At 41.0% G+C, this 21940-nt stretch overlaps 2 protein-coding genes and 1 non-coding gene across 8 annotated transcripts; 1 reads left to right on the forward strand and 2 right to left on the reverse strand.

The window, feature by feature from the left end:
* Positions 1-1536: 1536 nt before the first annotated feature.
* On the reverse strand, positions 1537-4625 carry ppdpfa (pancreatic progenitor cell differentiation and proliferation factor a). Of its 2 annotated transcripts, XM_012834577.3 has the most exons (6): positions 4468-4620; positions 3974-4060; positions 2698-2795; positions 2448-2525; positions 2199-2292; positions 1537-2023 (listed from the first exon to the last, which is right to left on the reverse strand). In XM_012834577.3, exons 3-6 carry the CDS (start codon positions 2750-2752, stop codon positions 1897-1899), a joined length of 354 nt encoding a protein of 117 aa, XP_012690031.1. In that variant the 5' UTR covers positions 2753-2795; positions 3974-4060; positions 4468-4620; the 3' UTR covers positions 1537-1896. The 2 variants fall into 2 exon arrangements, with proteins under 2 accessions (XP_012690031.1, XP_012690030.1); XM_012834576.3 differs by lacking the exon at positions 3974-4060 and having other exon boundaries at positions 4468-4625.
* Positions 4626-6718: 2093 nt separating this feature from the next.
* trnae-cuc lies at positions 6719-6790 on the forward strand. Its single transcript has one exon. It is a non-coding gene; the product is annotated as a tRNA-Glu (tRNA).
* Positions 6791-7108: 318 nt separating this feature from the next.
* LOC105906433 (tumor protein D54-like) lies at positions 7109-16657 on the reverse strand. 5 transcript variants are annotated; one of them, XM_031566448.1, is made up of 10 exons: positions 16452-16657; positions 15442-15554; positions 15031-15179; positions 14670-14729; positions 13495-13542; positions 11612-11713; positions 10461-10487; positions 9334-9378; positions 8961-9009; positions 7109-8569 (listed from the first exon to the last, which is right to left on the reverse strand). In XM_031566448.1, the coding sequence occupies exons 1-10, from the start codon at positions 16468-16470 to the stop codon at positions 8564-8566; spliced, it is 618 nt and encodes a 205-aa protein (XP_031422308.1). In that variant the 5' UTR covers positions 16471-16657; the 3' UTR covers positions 7109-8563. The 5 variants fall into 5 exon arrangements, with proteins under 5 accessions (XP_031422308.1, XP_031422310.1, XP_031422309.1 ...); XM_031566450.1 differs by lacking the exon at positions 14670-14729; XM_031566449.1 differs by lacking the exon at positions 10461-10487.
* Between the last annotated feature and the right edge of the window lie 5283 nt (positions 16658-21940).

The following is a 21940-nucleotide window of genomic DNA, read 5'->3' on the forward strand; positions in this document are numbered from 1 at the left end:
AAAACTGTGTGAAGGTTCCAGAGCCTTGGTGTCACATCGGGCTCATGGTCGACAAACAAACTGGAGGGAACAGTTTGTGTATCTGTGTTATCTGTGACCTATTGTACATTCCAAGGTTACGCAAAAAGGGATTATGTGTTTGAGAGGGAAAGGGGCCTGTTCCCAGTGGAAATTGTTGGAGATAAAGGAGGGGTTTTGTTAATAAGAGTAGATTTAAGAAAAGATACAGTGAGAACAAAATAACAGGAATCCGTTTCAGTGCTGTTCATCCTGCAGTTGGATATTTGCCCCTGTCAAAGCCTGATCTTAAAACTGAGTTTGTGAAGCTTGTGGTGTTCTGGCACTTAGTCATGACATTCATCCTTAGAGGTAAGTGGGGTTCTTCCATCTTGTAAATCCTGGCGATATGGTGTTAACACCTAACACATTGCACCGGTTAGACGTGACACAGCGTTGGCAAAGACAAGGCTGACACACTTCTTCCCTCTTCCTTCTGTCTCCCTTTTTCTCTCAGGTGGAAAGCCAATACACTAACCTCTTTTTATCCAAACAAATTATGCATTTGCCCTCTAAAATCACTTTCCACTATTTTAATGAAATGTCAAGGTGGAAAGAGGTTTGGCCCAGTTTATTGGACCGGGTCCGATGTGTCTCTTGGTATTGAACAGCACCCCTCATTCAAGAGCAGCAGTATATGCTTCCAATCTATCTGCTCCTGGCTCTGTCACTACCAACAGGTGCGGTGTTATATAAAGGGTATTAGTGACTGGTTTGGATCCCATCTTAGCTAACTAGATATTTGAATCATGTCCAGGCTCTATAAACCCATCAAGTCTCCCCACAGAGGGTTTAAGTCCAGTGGAAAACAGATCTAACCTTAATAAGTATTTCCAGCTTGGAGAATTAAGGAGTCACACTGTACACATAGATTGTTTAGTCAGTGTTGTTGTTCTTCACAGGTGATAACTAAAAAGATAATTAACAGGAACTAGTTCAAAATAAACCATTGGAGATTTAGCAGGAATATTAATCATTTGTTGAAAGATTATGTAAAAATATTTAAAACAGGAATAATAGTACTGTTTACATGACTGTTTTCTGCTTAGTAGACCCCCAAAATATATGAAATGTATAGATTTCAGTATGTAGACTCATGTGTAGAAATCACTCAGTATTTCCACTCTCATGACAGAGTATTTATGAAACAGTTACAACCAAGTTGTAGTCAAACCATCACCATAATTATGACCAATTCAATGACATGATGACAACCAGTGTAAAAGCAGCAGAGTGACCCGTGCCGCACGCTACTTGACTGGACATCGGCTCAGCAGGTTTGATCAGACAGTAGAATTCCAGTGGCAGTTTCAATGTGGTGACCATTACTTAGACTATACGCAAATTCTGACTTTCCTCTCTTAAGTAAGAACTATGTCAAGTCTTCAGTGAAATAAAAGGGAAGACTGGCCTATCTAGTTATTGCTTTGTCTAAAACAGAATGTTTTAATAGTGAAAAGATAACATGGCAAGTAGGAGAAAGCTTCAAAAGTGACTTTATTCAACGCAGACATGATGACAATGCGAGCACAGTAACAAACAGGATCATCCTCTACAGGCTTCAAGCCACAAAGGACAAACAACTTTTTTGGCCTCTTTCACATTTTAAATAGCGATAACAAAAACAAGTTACAATTTACTTACAAATAGTTTTACAGCAGTCTAGAGTAAAAAAAAGAATAATAATCAAAACAATGGAGCCACCATCGCCTATGACTTCCTGGGATGGCCTCTGGGGTAGTGGGATGGGGTTTTGAGAATCAGGGGGGCAAGTAACCAGGGGTTAAACTTGGGGTCAGGATGAACTGGGGTAGGGTATGTTGGGGGGTGGGGTGGTGATCATTGGGAGGGGGGAGATCCAGCCTCCGCCTTCCCAGAGTCACTGCTCTCACTGAGTTGCCTCTTCAGCACCATCTCCCTGGCCACGCAGGTCACCTGACCATTAGATAGGGTGTAGGTCCCGGCCCTGCAAATCACCAATAAGGACAAATTAACAATTTTATCAGTTACATCATACTGATGCTACTAAGGGTATAAAGGTCATAACTAGATTTGGCTGCCTTTTTATGATTTAGCTTCTTGTACCCCTTCACATTCCAGTTTAAAGTATTGCTTTCCATAGTTTTAGCATGTTGACTTACTTCTTTGAGTCGGCCCCAGTGGGCAGGCCAGGCTGAGGCTGCTTTCCAAAGAAAAGAGAGGACCACCAGTGGCCTGAGTCTTGTCTGGCCACACCTGCAAACCAGAAATGCAAAATTGTTCATAAATATCAAGACTAATCTAAACAGAGTAATCTTAGTTTTTTGTGTAAATTGAAGATGTAGTTGAAGCTATACCATATGCTTTACAGTAGTGTGTAGCTATAGCAGTGGCTTTGTGGCCATTCTTACCTGGTGGGTGAGGAATTACTTCCCCTGAATACTCCGAACTGCCACAGGAACTGTTGCTAGATGTTGATCCTATGCGTCCTACAGAAATGTGAAAATAAATATTTATGAAATATATAAAAAATTAAATTAATTCACCCCCTTAATATCTGCAGCTTAATTTACTAATCATAATACTGTTACTGATATACATTATAACACAAATTGCGTTAAGTTATGGATAGGGTTGGCTATAGCGATGTGTCATACTTACTTCGGTAGTAGTCATGGGTGGCAATGAGGGATCCGGTGGATGGAATTGCTGCCATTTTTTTTTTACCTTTACACGTCAACCTTGCAGAGATGGAAATGCTGTAGGCAAAAACATAGGGACCCACATTAGCGTCAGGGGAGGACAGCACAGAGATACAAGCAGGGCATTCGGTCATGACTGGATAGTGGTCTTTCAGTCAGATGGAGACCTAGTCAACTCTTCAAGTCAATGTCTTTCCCGGAGGAGTGATGCAATGTCTCTAATAATGCCATGCACCACTGGAGTGATCAGAAGTCATGTCCCCATCAAGACGTTTTTCAGCTTAGTAGTTAAGAGAAGGACTAAAACAGAGAGCCTTTTCATTCTTTTGTAAGTAGCCTCAATAGCACAGTATAGTTATAGAAGGTCAACATTCAAGAGCTAGAGGTCCCTGAGAATATTAGGCGTTGTGAATGCCTAAACTTTAAAGGCATTGGCCTCTGCCTTCTCTGGTTCTGGTGTTATGTGCCGACAGCTGGAGGGGGGGGGGGGGGGGGGGGGGGGAGTAGGATTTTCCCTCCAGACCTCTGCCAGCAACTTAGGGGTCTGGCTGCCAATACCAGTGTATGCGTGTGAGAACTTGAATCCTTAGCTGCCAGAAAACAACCCCAGTGTCGTGTGCACACCACACATTACAGCATGAGCCATTCCCGCATGACTCCAACAGTGCCATTGCCATTTTACAAACCGCAAGAACAGAGACAATTACATACACGTAGGAGCCGAAGGTAGAATAGCCATCCAGAAAAAAAACTATGACAGTCTACTTCAGAAACAGTGACGCGATTACCAATTCATGCCACGTCCAGTTTCAATCGAATTGTCAACATTTTGCGAGTGCCTCTACATGTTCATTCTCATTGTGGAAAGGACAACTGGAGAACCGATATCAAGTTCCAAATTGAGAGGTGGATTTAAATAACGTGCGTGTAGGCTAATACCCATCTGTGCCACATACAGCACCTCTCAAGGATAACCTGATACCTTTCACATCAAGATAGAGGCAGCAGGCACATAAATAAAATTACTTTAAAATAGCGCGAAGTTTTGCATTGCCCAATTCGCACAGGGCTTGAAGATGTGCATTCTCACGTGCCACGAACATTAAAATCACTCGCACAGCTGGACATATACGTGATGTTTAAGATGGAGATAGGGTGCCAAAAAGTCGAGCCAACGAGAACGACGACAGCTTGACAGGCAGGCATGCCGCGGTTATGTGATTTTGGATGCTTACCTCACAATAACCCTTTTCTGGTAGAGAACATGTAACCTAAACTTGTTTTACTTCTCTTCCTAATGATATTCATACTATGATAACGAACTGAAAGGGAACAACAAGAAAAAAAAGAGACATTTGTTTTCTGTTTTTACCTGTCAACGAAGAGTAGCCTAACCTACAAACACCTAGTGTTGTTAAATAAATGGCCTCAAAATCCTGCAGCAGGGAACCTATCGAGAACCATCTCTTCATATAGGCTAGGGTAATCTAGTTTTCAATTACAATAGTGATAAGTCTTGTCTGTCTCTAAGTGCTGTCAACCTGTCCAGGTAAGGTCAGCACGAAGTCAAAATGTCTTAGCACTTACACTTAAAGGCTTAATTGTCCACTACCAGGTATATTGGTTACAGTTTGTCAGTATAAAAACCATTAGCTGTAAACTGCTTGGTTTAGGCATGAAGTAGATTATGCATAGTCTAGGACACATTTGATGAAAAATTCTCCCTTACCTTTTGAATGTGGTAGAAGAAACACCAACTGTGATTCAGTTTGACGGTCGTTAGACGAGGTAGACGCTAAGCGACGGGGCCCATTTGTGGATGAGTTGTCCGGTGAGGCTTCCGCAGACCTTTCTCTAGCTTCAGCCACAGGTTCTTAGTGACATAGGGAATGTAGGCTGATTTATAGGTTAAGATGACGTCAAGGCAATGATCCTCCCCTGGGAGGCGCTTGGACTTGGTCAGACAGGGTCGTATACCAGCTTCCAAGTACGATGTCGTTGCCAAACATACGAGGAATAGCCTATACAGCTGTCGCTCTCTGTAGGGAGAAAATCCAAGGACAGAGAGAAGCACGTTAACATGAGCAGCCCACTTAAACAAATGTTGCTCAGTGTAACGGTTTTTTACGTATATGACAACATACGTTTGACAACATTGTCACAAGTTTCCGTTTTAAACATTGGACTAGTCTGCATTCGAAGCCCATTGTTTAATGCTGAATAATCAAACTGGATTCATCAATGGCTCTGTTTACTCTTGGATTTGGCTATTTAGTGCTATTTTTTTCCCTAGAATTCTTACATAATAATAATAATAATAATAATAATTGTCAGGTTTTAATGGCACACACGACACACTGCAACACACACGTGAGGCGACACAGCTTCAGGACACACACACACACACACCATAGGCGGAGATCCCGGGGGGACGTGTCCCCCCCTACCATAAAGTTGTCCCCCCCAACAATCATTGACATTTTTTTTTTTTTTTTGATTTTTTGATTTTTTTTTTAAAATAAAAATACGACAACACAAGCGGTGCTAATTATAGATGTAAAACAATGTGTTTTTTTAAGTGTTGAAAAATCATGTTCCCCCTATTCCTCAAAGTGGTTTGGTTCACATGCTGTTTCCAACGGGCAGGGCTACCGGCAGCTCAGTGTTTCAGTTAATCAGCCCAGTAGCCTACACGGTCAGATTGTCAGACTGTTTCCTACTCTGTCCCCTGTCGCTGCCGCTATGATACACGATATGTAAAGATATTTACCTCATTCTCGAACGCAGTAAGAACATGTAAAGAAGAAGTTTTTTTCTAAACTCCTTTTACGAAGTTCCAATCGATATGCACAAGTATACATACGTTTATTAATGGATTGGCATGACAACGTGAACGTTTGCCGATAACACACGCATGCCGGTAATTAACACAGTTAAGATAGCTAGCTAGACAGTCTAGGACACTGTCCTGTCAGGGGCAGGTTCATGCTAGTTAATAAACGTAGGTCTACATCTCAGTGCCTCTCAAGATTTGGTAAATTATCTTAAGTTAAATGAATGTCAACTTTTTCTGCGGTCCATGAACTATGCTGGTATTGTAATAATTAGTGACAGTGGCGCAGGAGGTAGAGAGGTCGTAATGTAATCAAAAGGATGCTAGTTCGATTCCCTGTCGAGCTGTTTTATAACTTATTTTGAGCATCAAGTTCTCTTGAACTTTGGACATTATTTGTCTGTGAAAAGATATTTCGTGTTAGTACATTTAATGCTGTTTAGATAATTCTAAAATGACTTCGAATTTCTGTTTGTAAATGTGATCAGAGAATTCGGTATTTAGCAGTTTATGCTAGCTCTCGTGAAAGCAATTTTTTCATGTCCCCCCCCCCCCCGGATTTACACTCTGAAATTTGACCATGTATTGTCCCCCCCTACAATGAAATGGGATCTCCGCCCCTGACACACACACACACGCACACGCAGGCCTGAGGTCGCAGTGAATTTATTCTCTGCCTTTTTCCCATCCTGGACCGTCCTTCCTCCAGGACCTCCCAGGAGCAGTGGGCAGCTTGTAAGCGCCCGAGGACCAAGTGAACCGTCCGTCTTGGTCAGGGACGAACAGGAGTGTTCTTTTCTTTTTGCATGTTTTTTCTGTTGGGGTTCTTAGTGGAGGAGACCCCTTGTGAACACGGGGAGAACATGCAAACTCCACACAGAAAGGCCTGGGAGATAGCCCACCTGAGCACTGAAGGTCCGGGGGGGACCTGCCCCCCAGAGCCAACAGCGCCCCATGCGGGAATCGAACCTAGGACCTTCTTGCTGTGAGGCAAACATGTTCCGCCATGGGCTGTGATAGAAAGTCAATGGGAAATAACCGTAGCAAAATATAAAGCAAACTAATCATGAATATCATAATCATAATTAAACATGAACATCCTTGTATTCATGTAATATATAGAATTGTTAAAATGGCCGTATGTGTATCCCTGGTAGTCTAGTGGTTAGGATTCGGCGCTCTCACCGCCGCGGCCCGGGTTCGATTCCCGGTCAGGGAAATACGTTTTTACTTATCTCATCCACTTGTCTTAGGTCGTGACCATGCGTAGAATGCAATGCAAACATATACGGAAATAACATGGGCGCACAAGCACATGCATTAAAAAGTCAGAAGTTGCACATAATGCCTCCATTCATGCAACGTGAACTAATACCATGTAACCTTGTCGCCACCTATTGCCCCTTTGGAAAAATCAATTGTAGCAAATATGAAAACATCAAACAAAAAAATTGAAAATACAAAAACACAAGAAATACATCTATAGTTGTTCCTTTCATGAATCTTTTACAGTAAAATAAAGGCACCAACACATAAATGTTTTCTACCCTTTATTGAAGTCACCAAAAGCCAAAAAGCAATAAATATCCATTGTAACTTGAGTCAAGGTTCTGTCAAAAAATCATCTGTATGGAGTAATAATTAAAATACATGTGATCCCCAGCAGCCATGACACAACCCAACTGAGCTTATATCAGATACTTGGCCTGTTATAACTGAACGCTTATTCAGAGTGTAGCTCCCACAAATGTTCCCCCAATGACCTGCCCTCACCTATACAGGCTACGGTTGAAGTTATTATTTAATCTATTCCTAAACATTTTTGAGAGATTATGTTACAGCTTCTCTGCAATAACCCTAAAGACAGTCTACAATAAGAAAACTTAAATTCTGACAAAAACAATCTTGCCACCCCCAAAAGAAACGAAAAACAAACAAAACAAACAAAAAAAACCTTATGTGCATTTAGACATTGAAGTTAGTGTGACTTACAGGTTTTTGCATAGAGTAATCCATCTTGCTCTTCCGACAGCACAGTGTCAGCATAGCACAACTTATCAGCTCATCCACACATTTAAAATGAGTGGCAAACTAACTGTTAAAGGAGTCCTGAAATTGATGTAGTGATCACTAGTGTTTTAAGGAGCATGTGCACAATGTGGTTTGCAGATTATACACAGCCCGTTCTGAGCAACCCCTGCCACTCAAATCCAAAGAGGTTACATTCCAAAAACAGACAGTAGCACCATCTACCCTGAATAACTAACAGAAGCTACAAAAATCATCAACTTCTGTGGCAGGTATGCAAGTGCGTAAATAGTCTGGTTGTTTTAAAATGCCCTTGAAGACTGATTCTGTTACTCCAAATTAAGAACAGAAATTACAAATGGTATCCGTACAGAGCCTCATATGTAACACTTATCACGAAACATTCAAGCCAAAAACCTGATATGGTAACACTGTAAAACTACATCTATATAAAGGTTCTAAACCCTTTTCCAAACATAAATGAAAACACAGACTGATAATAGATGCAAGTATACGAGAGACCAAGTCCAATGTTAAATCACGAGTAAACAACCAGAATTCAGACTTTTTAAGAGAAATATCCTACTAACAAAGAGGGCCATCATCAGTTTTCTTGGCTTAGCTTAAGCATTTCTCACATTAGGTTTGGAGATCAGATTTGAATTTCTGCTGCACTGACTAATTTGAGCATTCATATTTTAGATTTTAGATTCTTAAGGCTACGCAGTATTTAACAGTTAACTGTACAAAAATGAGGAAAAATAAATATTTTAGTTTATCAGAGACAGTCCCGTTGTGCTTCCCCCTTTTCTGCACAAAGTTTATTAGTACATTCACAGGAGCTGGTTTAAGGAGTGCAGTTAAGAAGTCATCAAGGAGAGTGTTCACTGGTGGGCGTCCTTCACCACGTCACCGGGTACAGGCTAACTTGTTCTTCATCAGGAGTGAGGAGAAACATGGGTCCTTATTTCTGTGGAATGATGGAAAGACATTGACAGGAAGTAAGTAAATAGTTCCTGGGTGGCTGTTTCTATTTTATGAAATGCTTGTTTTTGTGCAGCATTTTTTGTGGGAATGCAGAAGTCAAGTCAAGGAAAGCAAAAAAGTAATACAGGGCAAACACACTGGATTACAATTCATTTCCCATCCAGAAACCATGTACAATTTGTAATGGAATGCTTTTTCTTTCCACCGGTGTTCTTGACAAATTAAGTAAATGTAAAGATAAACAAACAAACAAACAAACATGCATGTGGCAAATGGGAAGGTCATCATACACCACCAGCCATTTACAGCTCAGAATTTGAGAGTGATCTGAGACATGACAAAATGGCAGTGAGGAGGAGAAGACAGAATCTCACCCGCAGGCCTCCCATCCTCTCTTCCAAGGACCTGAATGAAGGTGAGCTCCTGGGAAGAGCAAAGAAGACACTTAGGGCAAATATGACCTTAGTAGCTGCAATCACAGGCTAACCATGGGAATATCAATGAAATACTTCTTCAAAGTAGACTGAATGTCACATTATCACTTCTCTAAAGTAGAATACTGTGTAGATCTACACAAATTAGAAGTTTATCGCACTTATAAACCTAACATGCACAATATAACAGTACTGACCAATTCATTTCAAAATGCCATTTTCAAAGGGAAATCGTTTATTTGCGTGGTGGTTGTGAGTGAGATAGGAGGCACACGTGGCTAAGGACTATAATAATGTTGTCCTGGTGCTTTACCTCATGGATGGCATACTTAAGGAGTGATGCACGTTGTAACCAAGTCTTCAGAGAGCGGTAGGGAGACAGAGGCAGCGTTAAGGCAAGCAGACAGTGGTTAGAGCACTCAGGCACAGAGAGGGACAGACACAAAGAGCATAAGCCATGCAGTGTATTCTTAAGAGGTCTGGGAACACCAAATCTGATACAGTAAGAGTTAAGGGAGACTAAGGAGGTTAAGGGAGGACATCATAGAAGGACTAAGAATCATTTTGCAATTGAGACTGATTTTGTCTTCCTCCTTCTTCAATGGGGTTTGTCTCACAAAGTTCAGCACAGTCAAAGTTCTATCTTTCTGATAATGTTAACCCTTTTTGGAGTTAACAATAGCAAAATGAGTGATGAGTTTAAACAAAACTTTGTATTTGTTGAAACTATTAAATGCTGAAACAACTAAACGTACTGCTTAATGATGCGTTATTGAATGTATTGTAAATACATAAAAAGAGAATAATATATATATCTATATATAGGTATAATTGAATCCTGTAAAGACTGACAGACATCTAATGTTTTCTTAAGTGGGAAAGTTCACTGCATTTGGAACATTTGAGAATACTTCGTGTGGGTTGGTTCTTTGTTTGCAAACAGGAATCTTTTTACAGCCTTTTTACCTAAGGTTAGGTCTATTGAATATTCGCAAATGTTTAGTTTATGTATTTTGTCTAACATTATGCTGTCATACATACTTTTGTGGCAGTCAAAATACTGTAATGTTAGCTTGTACGTTTGTCTGTAGTTTAGTCAATAAGGGCATGAGGACATGTTCGCATTGAAGTGTAAATAGTGCAACATAATCCGGTAAAAAGTGAGCCACAATTGTAAAGAAGTAGATCTTGGGTTAAACCAAACTAACTTTAAAAGATAGCCAATTAACCCCTACACACTGCTTTGTGAAACAGACCCCTGGTGCAGAAGGTAGTTTTGTAAAATACGACCACACAATACAGATTTTAAAATCCCATGCAACACAAGTACAATAATTTAGGATGTGAGATCTAGTCCACAAAAGATGCAGCACAGTTTTCTTCCCCTGGATGAGTTCAAACTAAACCCCTGTTGTGTGCTACACATTCCCACTGTCTTACCTAGGTGTGTTATTAAACGGCAGAGCCCTGAAGAGCCACGAAGCAGCATTAAAGGAAGGAAACATGGCAGTGAGTAAGAAAGAACATTATCCTGACAATGTTAAGTAAACAAGCACGCACGCACGCACGCACGCACAAACACCCACAAGAGGATGCATGGGGTTGCCTGGGAGAGCAAAATCAAACACACAACTGGAATTGGAAAACTGAGTGTAGGCCTTCTCTGACTGCACTACCCCCAGTGCTCTGTGGAACAGTGCACACAATCCTCTGAGAAATTAACCAAAAATGAGTTCACACTAGAGCTGGATATTTTGTATAGTACTTCGATAAGAAGTTGCAAATATTGTTTCTTTTTCAACTTTTTCCCACTGACAATCTTCATCAATGAAGTTCACTGTCAAAGGACACAGAACTGGACTGAACTGAACCTAAACAGTCCCCTGGAGATCTTAGATGTGACCCAAATGTAGCCATTTTTAAATCCAGGTTAAAACATTTCTCTTTTCATGTGCCTATGATTGAGCTCTAAACTTGCCTTCTATTCTTTCTGTACCTTACCTGTAGTTATCACTTATCTTTTCATTACTGGGTTAAGTACTTTGTACTTTCTTTAGTTAGATTATTCAATTACATAATATTTTATTGTTTCATTTTCAATATTTTAATTATATCTTTTTCACTTTGTTTTTCACTTTCCTTTGGATGTTCCTTTTACTTGTATTCATGTAAAGCACACTGAATTGCATGTGTGTGAATATAAACAAACTTGCCTTGCCTTGCTTTGTATGCTGATAGGGCAGGTCCAGGTGGCAGACTTCCCACAGAGTATCATTGATGTCATATAATGACATCATATTTCACCTCAGCCAGACAAAACTCAGAACCTACATGTCTAAAGCAATTGATACTAGCTTTCTTTCTTTCTGTAACTGATAGCTGCCTTGTCCGCATGTCATTAAACTGCTTTGTGCAGTTTGGGGACGAGTGGAAGGGTATGTGACAGAGAACAGTACATGTACATTAGTAGCATTAAGAGCACTGGATATTAGGCTCTAGATTAAAATTATTGCATTATGTAACAGCCCATGACCCAGAGTGGAAGAACGGTGACATCTGGGGAGACTGAGTGTTTAAACATTAAGTCCCACCTCATGGTTCCAATTTTCTGGCTGATGGCCGTGCCCATGGTGGACAGTGCTGCAGAGGTCATCTGGCCAGCCTGGGAGAGGGTCTCCTGGGTCTTCTTATACCTGAGTGGGAAAGACAGTGGGGAAACCAAGAGAGGGAAACGGAAGACGGCAACATGGAGAAAGAGAAAGAAATAGCGAGAAAAAGAGATGCAAAAGACAGAAAAAAAGATGAGTGTTTCAGCGAATGACTCATAAGGGAGGTCTCAAAACACTTTTAAACGTGACAGTGGCGTTTAAGCTCATTGTGTGCCATGGGGTGTGTGTGTGGGGGTGTCCGAGTTCAACATCACCACAAGTCAAAGACTGGGGATAGAGGAAATATTTCTGGCTATAATCTGCATCATACATGCTACATTTACACAGATCATCCAGGTGCTCGGAGGAGTTCTGTATACTGATTTTCAGAACATTATCAGAGGACAGAGGGGGAGAGATTATTGTGTTACCAAGATATCGCATACTTTGCAAGAAGAACGTCTGAAACAATTGTAAAAATCAAGATGTTGCTCGAGATTTTAAAACATATCTTGGCATCACTGGTCAAAACTTAATTCTCTCAGCCTTACAGAAAACAGTGAAATCCCAAATATTCAGCTGCATTACTAAACTAGTCACTTCCCTCAATGACTCAGTCACACACACAAAGTACTCATGCCCCCTGCAGCCCAAACATACACAGGTATTGTATTCTAGGGGCTGTCAATAACTGGCTTAATGTGTTTAAGTACAGTACGGCACATTGAGACTGCACGACTTCATTGAAAGTTGTCAACAAGCATGTATGTGCACACAAACACACACCCTCTAGACACCTGCTTGGTACCCTTCCAGCACAGACCTCCCTGTTGTGTGTGTGTGTGTGTTTGTGTGTTTCCGCTCCCTGGATACAGTTACTATCTGCGTGCTAATGACATTACCCTTGTGCCCACGCTATGCTAATCACAGTGCCCTGATCCAGGTTAACCACCTGCCAATCCAATCAGCTGTTCCCTCTGTCCTCTGTGTTGATCTCACACGTGAGAGAAGGGGGAGTTATGCCACCCTCAGGCCGCCACCCTCAGGCCACCCCCACCACAACTGCCACCCTGCCCTCCCCAATGCTCCCTTAGGGTACCCCGGTGGCTGAACACGTCCAGCCCAGGAGGAGCAGGAGGCCATGGGTGTCGTGTCCAGGGAATGTAGGTACTGACAGCATGCACCTCCGTACTGGAGCACATGCTAAGTATGACTTAACACCGGGCATGTAGAGGATTAGGCAATTACGGCTCCCAGAGGGAAAGTGCTTAAACCTTGAAACTCATGTCACAAACATGGGGTTGTTTCAGTGACACATAGTGAACATGTTTTCAGACGAGAGGATTCACAATATAAAGTACGAGAAGCTGAGAGAAGTCCTGAGGGTAGTGACTAATAACTTGACTGGTTTTCCCCACCCTTTCCTTATCTCATGCTTATCACCCCGATTCTGTAGCCCTGCTGCCACTGCTGTGTGATAAACACAATCACACAGCCAAGGTCATGAATGGGGTTAATAAAAACAGGAACAATTTTCAGGTCCATGATCCAGTGCTCAAAGTGTTTTTGTTAAACTGTTAAGTTTCTTTATTTTAGCACTTTTCGAAACAAATTCAATCAGTGTGTTCAACGTGCATGTCCCCAATTTGAAGCCTGAATTTGAATGAAAGCAGCATTGTAAGCCAGAGACCTGAAACTAGTTCCGACCTACTCCGCTGTCGTGCTCACCAGTTACCATGCAAACATACAGGGGAGGGGGGTAAGAAATGAATACTTGACTAATGGTGAAAAATAAAAACAACTAGCAACAGATGAATCAAACTCACGCGTCAGATCGGCTTATGTCGTCCAGAGTGGCAGAGGCTGTAAGGTAACTACAGAAACACAGATAGCACATTACAAGTGAAAGGTGTCCCAACAGACAGGAAAGGGGCAAGGGTGTTATGATCAAGCATATACATTTAACACTGACAAGGGATTGTGGGAGGACAGTGAGGGAATCCTAGTTATCCTTTCCTACATGTGCCATTTAACGCACTAAACTGACATACTCTGACGTAAGAGAGTTGCTGGAACAAAATAATGACTTCCCTTCCCTGGACAATTTCCAACTTATGCTCCTAATAATAACTGCTGCTGTAAATAATTAAATATTATTTAAATGAGAACAGGGAAAGCAAGCATGGATCGTGAAGCATAAATATTTTTCAACTAATTAAGAGGAAAGACCGCAAAGGACTGTTGGGAGAGGCCTTCACATTTAAAGTCCCATGTGTCGCACTATTACTCCAAACCTCATTATGCAAAAACCCGTGGTTGCTTAAAAAGAGAAATCTGGAAGGATATTATGAATTATATTATCTCAGTGTGTACATGCTTAGGGATAAAATGCGGGCTCCATAAGCAATGACAATACACGGAGGACAGTTTGGCGGCATGGCATCAATGCTCAAGTTCAATAAATCCAATTCTGATTCTGATTCAACTGACAGGCCTAAAATGGATGACATGTTTTTAAGCCAGAAGTGCCATGCTGAAGACACTGACGTGAACTATTTCACTACATACGACATGAGAACTGAGTGGCTTCACAAACCACACAGCACACAACAACACTGTTCCCAGTTATCTACATCCTCTGACTGCTCACCATCATCAGAGCCTTCCTTGTGGTAAATGATCTGCTATGCAAGACAGCTATTACGTAGGTAAACAGAGTCGAGTCCACAGCTGTCTGGTGCTCCATGCTCTGTGTATCTTATGTTCATATTATGAGAAGATACAAACTATGTCCATGACTCCAACATCCTAATATACCAACAAACTCTGATTGAGTACATCACCAGGCATGGTTTTTGTGCGATTTAGCTGGCTAGGTTCTCTGTCTGGCAGTTCGGCTTTGTGCACAAGTAGGCAAAAGCTGCGTATGCAGCAGACAGGAGAGGTCTCAACACAGGGGAGCTAAACTGCAGTTCAAAGGAACAAAAAAAAAGTGACTCACAAATCTGAGTGGGTAACGCTTTCATTCCACTGTCCGAGTTTGTCTTTGGTTTGCACATAGCTAGAAATAAAAATCAAAACCTGTTTATTCTGCTATAGGATAGATATGGGAATGATTTAGTTTCTTGACTGCATCCGTGTATTCATTTCAGATTTATTCTTTGCTAATTTAAGAAACCTAAAATATTGACCTTCCAAAACCAGCTTCTCAATTGCTTTAAAGACATGCATAATAATAAGAGTAAAAACATAACCATAAGAAATATACACGTTTTCATATTATCATGAGAGGCAAAGTGCGAAGAATACTAGACTTTTGTAGAGCAGTATGAAGGGACTGATCAGAGAGGGGGAACACTCACGCATTGGATGACTGGACATCCTGCCATCCCTTTGAGATGTTCTGTTTGATTTCATTGAGCGGACTGATGCCCAGCTGTCTCTTTATGTCTCCAGCATGCCTCTCCTTAGCAGACAGAACCTGCCTCAAAGTCTGAATCTCATCCTCCACCTACGACAGGAGAAGACTGAGCATCACTACACTTACTTGGACAGAACCAGGTCCATGCTTATTTGTGTATCCATGCTCATTTCAATCAGAATCACTAGAAACTGTCCATTTTTGTCCACAGTGTAAAAGGGTTCCCACTTAACACATCTATACGTCTACAGAAATCAGTGCCTCAGTGCATTAGAGCACAAATACAATCTCCCACACATGCAAACTTTCACAACGCTGGAAATGATCTGAGGGACACAGTCCATAATATGACCTTAGAGAGTTCTAGTTTCAGCTCCTCTGCTTCCTCTTCAGTGAGACCAGGGGGCAGAGTTCCACCAGTGGCACCCTCCATTGATCTGGTCATTCCAGAGGCATTTCCAAATCCTTAAGCGCAGAAAACCAATTGTCTTTAGCAACATATCATTCACAATCAGATGAATCGGAGAAACTGCTCAAATTTCACAAACGACCTGTTTAAACTGGATCAACACAGTGATGACAGCACTCTCAAATCAATGATCAGTTGGGCATTTGGCTACCTTCCATTTGTTGCATCACTTGAACTGTCATGATTTAACATATTATATTCAAACTTCATGGAAATAAATCGCCTCATCCTTTTCAAAAGAATTAAATGTTATCTAACCAACGTAAGGGATTACAAACAGTTCGACTGCATTACCTGAAAGACCTCCTCACAACTGACTCGAACCCTGCTCTTCACCGTAAATTAGTCATCAAAACTACGCACATGCCATACAAGAAAACTGACGGGGGGAAAAATCCGACAGCTCCTTTTACTCAAGTGTTACTCTACACGTGAATTCTGACTTCCATAGACAGAGCCGTGTTTAGAATAACGTTGGCTTTACAACTGTTCTTGATTATCTTCGAATCCAACTTCTCTGCCAGTTAGACTTGTAAGAGTTTGCAGACAGTTATTTTTATGCTCTAGCCGCTAAAATAAGAACATACTGATAATGTTTTTTTTTTCTTAAAAGCTAGCTAACTTCTGCGACACCAGTTGCGTCAACTACTTTCAAACTTAGCTGGCTAAATTAGCTATCGCTAGCTAACCACCTCAAAGAGGCAACTATAGCTACGTTCTAAACTGCAATGTAAAGCCCAATAGTATTCAATATCAGCCGAAGAGTAAACGTTTATTGACAAAAATATTCAGTCGATATCTGGTATTCAAAGACCTTTGACAGCAAGTCGACTTAGGCTAGGTAACGTTACGGTACCTAAAGTTAGCTTGGTTTGGGTACTTTGACGTCTTACCATTATTAACAGAATCCATTTTCAGTTAGAGGAGTGCCACCACAAACACTTCTCGCGGAGGGACGCGTATGTTATCGGAACCAATGCAGTTTAACAAGCCTGTGAATGCACAGAGCTTGGACTCACAGGAATGTTTACCTCTTACGTTACCCCTTCAGATTTTGATTGAAACATATGTCATCACTACGCGTCACTCTGGAACATGATGATGACGACGACTACGTGTTACTCCCCAAAAAATGGCAACCGGTCGGGAACCTCTCGTTTTTGCCACGTTTTTGTATTGTATTTAATTATTATCTTAGAACTGCTACAAAGAAATGTCAAACACTGATTTTGACAGCTTTTTATTTTCACCGAGTTGCCATACAATGCCATCGTCTCACGTCACTTCCGGTTATTCGCCGACCACATAGATGGCCGACCAGACAAGTTGAGATAAAAAAAAAAATAGGCTGTGAACAACTACACGCTTTGTAGTTTGCGGATCCACTCAATTGGCAAAAGCCAAAATGTCTCTTTAATGGTGTGTGGAAATCATGTCTGGATAGAGATGTGCACACATGCTATAGGCAGGAATACTGATGAGACCCAGACTCTCTAAGAATTGAACAACTAACAAGTAGCCAGAATGTATAACACTGCGATCGATCAGATTCCAGGATAGCACTCAATCAGTATTCAAGACACTACCATCCAATCAGAATCCAGGAAATACTATGCCATCTGCCAGTTTGGATGCCATCATTTTTTATTTATTGCTGATTTTCTGGATTTGGATTGGCTTGATATTCTTAACATTCGGAATCCCAGATACTACTGTCTTCTGTCACTATGTATACCTTTTATGGCTGTTCTTTCTGTAATTTAGCCTAGCTATATGTACATATTGAATGTTATTTTTCTTATTCGCTAGAATTCTTAAAATACTCATTGATGCAATTTAAGGGACAATTAAGTCAGTGTGCCAGAACACCTTTTCTGCACAGCTAAGCAAATATATCACCCAAAAACATCTAGCCCTTATCATTGTCAGCTGTGCTGTCATTGGTGTTTGCCAGGCATAGCTTTTGGCTGTTCTCTAGTTAGTTTGTTAGTTAAGCACAGCTCCTTAAATGGCAATGGCCTCCAACAAACAATTCAATTCACAAGACAATAATAGCTGTAATAATGGGGTAGATAACCTAAACAATTGTGCATTTTGTGATAAAAGTATGAAATTTGGTACACATATAGCCAAAGACAGTCCGAAAAAATGTAGATAGCGGGCCATCATGAATTTTCAACATGGCGGCTGTAGCAGCCATTTTTCAAGATGGCTGCCGGTGCAAGAGTTTTCAGATCAATTTTCTTATTATTATGGGATATGATGTTGATGATCTTGTTAGTAAAATGTAGTCATCATACATAGTTTTTGGAACTGGATTGATTTCAAATCAATAAAAAATCAAGATGGTAGCCATGATTAGCATGAAATTTGTAATAGCAATAAAGTTACGTATATTGCATATAATTTGGATGATTTCCATATTGAATCATACATTTTGTGATGCAGAATTAAAATCAGTATTGTAACATTAGCCCAGAATCTTTTTTTTGTTCTCACAAATCAAGACCATTTACTTACAGCCATCAAGTGACATGTTGGTGTCACCTCCAAGTTGAAATTCATTGGAGATATGACTTGACTGATGCAACAAACCTTGTGTTATTTGTCATATGCTCTAAGTAGGTTTACAAGTAAATATATACAATTTAAATCCATATCTAAAATTAAGAAAAACACTTCAAACCTTTTTTTCCCCCTATTCTACATAATAGTTAAGATGCTAACGCCAGTTTGAAATGGTAGGTTGCTGTTCAGTACTGGTCAATTGTTCTTGAGCTAAGGCTGCTAATGCTGGTCTTTGTGTGAACACGAGAGGCATCTTTCTCCATGTACCTTGATGCCCTCACAGAACTGGCCAAATGGTTTCATGCTATGGACCATACTCATTATTACGCCAGAGTTCACCTGAGAGACATGGCTGAGAATTCCATGCAGGCAACTTTACTGTCCAAAAGGGTAAGAGGGTGTTTTCCTCTATAGCCATCGACCAGGCCCATGAGCAAATGAACACCTGCATCAAAGGAGAAGGCGGTGCTGTGAGCCTGACAGACAACTCGTCTGCGTTGCTTCGATGGATGGTAGCAGGACCAGAAGTTTCCCAATGTATTTAGGAGTTTGAGGCTTATTCTTACAAATCTAGAAGACTGGATGGCACATGTCATCATGACCAGACAACAAGTGTCCAGGCCTCATTCATCAAGGATGTTTGCTCTCTGGTCAATGCGATAGAAAACCTTGGAAACCCCTTTGAAGAGGAAAGTAAGGACGTAATTGTACTCCACTCCAAAGAAATTGCTAGTCCTTCAGCAGTTGAAGCGGTCAGGAAGGTGAAGCTGACAGGAGAGCACCATTTTAAAGCTTTCAGTGTCGAGTGCTTAATTGAACAAACAAAGCCAGTGGATAGTCCATATGACGGTCGTGGTGTGACCGCACATGAACCGCACACTCCTGCCACATGTTTGCAACCACTAGCGCACCCAAACAGACATGGTTTACGCACACACAAACACACATACAACTGATTACACAAACTTCCACAAAGGTGAAACCATTTATTCAAATGAAGTTGGTGCATGAAGTTGAATTGATCTTCTCTCATGTCCTGAAGATGTTCATAGTGCATGCACTGACAATCCCAAGGTTATCTGCACAGTTATAGATGGGGCAGCCACTGTCCATCAATGAATATGCCCATGACATCTTAATTCCGTATATATCGAGAAAACTTAAACAAGTGACCAGGCTTGATCTGGTGTGGGACCGCTACTTGTCTGACTCTTTAAAGGCAGCAACAAGAGCAAAGCGTGGTAATGGGTTACAAACAAAGACGTGTGGTAGGTGCTGCAGGCATTCCCAGGAATTGGCAAAATTTTCTCAGAGTAGACAGCAATAAAACTGAGTTGTTCACCTTCCTTTCAGATGCTCTGCTCAGATGGCTTGCTGTTGTGCAGGAGGATAAACAGCTTGTTGTCACAGATGATGTAGCAGTCCTCAGCAAACCACCCCTAGCTGATCTGTCCTCAATTTCTCCATGCACACATGAGGAAGCTGATATCCGCATGTTATTACATGGGCTCATGCAGCACAATATTGTCACCAGAAAATTATGATCCACACCGATATTGTGGTTTTGGCAGTGGCAGCAGCTCAAGGTCTTAAGCCATAGGATGAGCTTTGGTTGGCATTTGGTAATGGAAAAAGTTTTGAAAGCCCATGAAATCTCAGGTGGACTTGTGCCTGAGAAGGCACGTGCTCTTCCTGTTTTTTATGCATTGACTGGCTGTGACACAGTATCAAGCTTTGCTGGGCATGGGGAAAAGACTGCATGGGCTGTGTGGGCTGTCTTTCCAGAGCTTACAAATGCCCTGTTAGAGCCAGGTTCCGCCCCACATGACATTCCACAGGAGGTAATGGCCACAATAGAAAGGTTTATCTTCTTAAAAAATGGCTCCCCTGGCTGGCATATTGTAAATTCATGATGGCCCGATTTATCTAATTTTTTTGGACGGTCTTTGGCTATATGTGTACCATATTTCATGCTTTTATCACAAAGTGCACAATTCTTGAGAACTATCAAGCAAAGCCGCCCCACTATAACCTAGCATATTAAAACATGTCCATTTCAGAAGTTTTCAATTCAGTCATCAAACAAAGCCATCAAAAGTCATCAACTATTCCAAAATCTGCTCGCACGACTTGTATAAACTGCCTGGACCATTTTAATCTTTTGTGGCTGTACCATTCTACTGCACAGCACACTTCTTGTTCATGATGTATCTGTATGATTGAGAAAATACAGGTATGTTAATAATTAAAAAGCATCATGTGTACAGAAAATTACTGGAATGAAATCAGCTTTTCAAATTATAACATAATGTGGCATACCATTTGCAAACTGTAAAATAGAATGGACATTTGTCATGTTTGTTATTCATTGCATTTTGACTTATGTCAGATACTGACGTTAAAAACCTCCGGCACAAAGAGGATGCTGTCAGATTTGACATGATCATTTTCTAGCTGGTCAGTCAGATATGAACTGAACTGAAATATGATCGAATAATACCATAAAGGGTTAATGTTTAAAATACAAAAAAAATATATATTTGACGTCAAGACATTCCCCAGTCAATAATTATGCTTCATTGTTGGTTTGAAAACACTCTTGGTTCAGTGAAGCATCCGATCCCATTTCTCTTGTGTCGTCATTTGTGATGTCTAAATCTGACACATTGACAGACTTGGTAACATTACATGTCCCAGAGATGCTCAGGGGTTCATATGGGATTTAGATATTACACTGTGACCCAATACTATAAAGCTATACCCACCACATCAAAGACACACCATCCTGAGCTTGTGTTGAAGGCATTTGTACTATCTCCTGGTTTGGTAAGTGTATGAAGCTGCTGAACTTTCTAAATATCTTAATGATTTGACAAAACTGTATTTATTCATCAGTCAAGAACCATATTTAGGTGTCGTTTTTTTTATGTACTATGTGGAGTTACCTGAAACTTGTAGACATTGCAATATAGACATGGTTTCAGGTGTTCTTAATGGTTGATTGTTTTTATTGTTCCTTTAAACAGCTGGTTTGTGGCAGACATGAGAAGGGCCATCACCCCTCTGCTTGTGTATGGCATGCTTCTCAATGCTTACTTGCCATGGAGTTATTGCCACCCAGTGGACATCTTCAGTCCCCGCAGTAGGAGACTTCCTTCTGCAATGTGCACTGGCAGCCACCAAGGCTGTGAACCGCAGGGAGAAAATGCAGTGCCCTTCCCCAGACTATCTGAGGATAATCTGGGTTTCACTGGAGAACTTCCACTGCTGCCAACTGACACTAGCTCAAGAGGGGAAGATCCAGGTATCCGGATTTTTTTTGTTGAGCCAAAGCAAGAGGGAAATGCAGATTCCCGGCTGAGGAGGATTGCCCCAGCTGGAAAACCGACCTCCCTGGATTTGACATTCCATCTCCTGAGAGAGCTGATGGAAACGTCAAGATCAGAGAAAATGTCCCAGCAGGCGCAAATGAACAAAAAACTACTGCAGACTCTTGGTAAATAAATCTTTAGAGGGTTGATAGTGATTTAAAAAAATCATTTGTAGATAGCTGTACTACTGTTATAGTTCATTACACTGTAATGCTAATTCAGCTAGATGAAATATTCAAAAGATTCAAATGGACGATAATTTGTATTATTGTAGTGTGAAAGTGGTGTCTTATTCTTCAATCATGATGACATGACATCATTGAAATGTCTTGGGAGTAATAAAGTTCTCCATCCAGTGGGTACCCTATCTGATTGAGACAGGACATTCATATCATAGCACTTCAGCAACACCTGTGATTATTAAAATAAATCATGACACAGTG

Source organism: Clupea harengus, chromosome 4, assembly GCF_900700415.2.
Source record: "Clupea harengus chromosome 4, Ch_v2.0.2, whole genome shotgun sequence".
NCBI classification, from domain to species: domain Eukaryota; kingdom Metazoa; phylum Chordata; class Actinopteri; order Clupeiformes; family Clupeidae; genus Clupea; species Clupea harengus.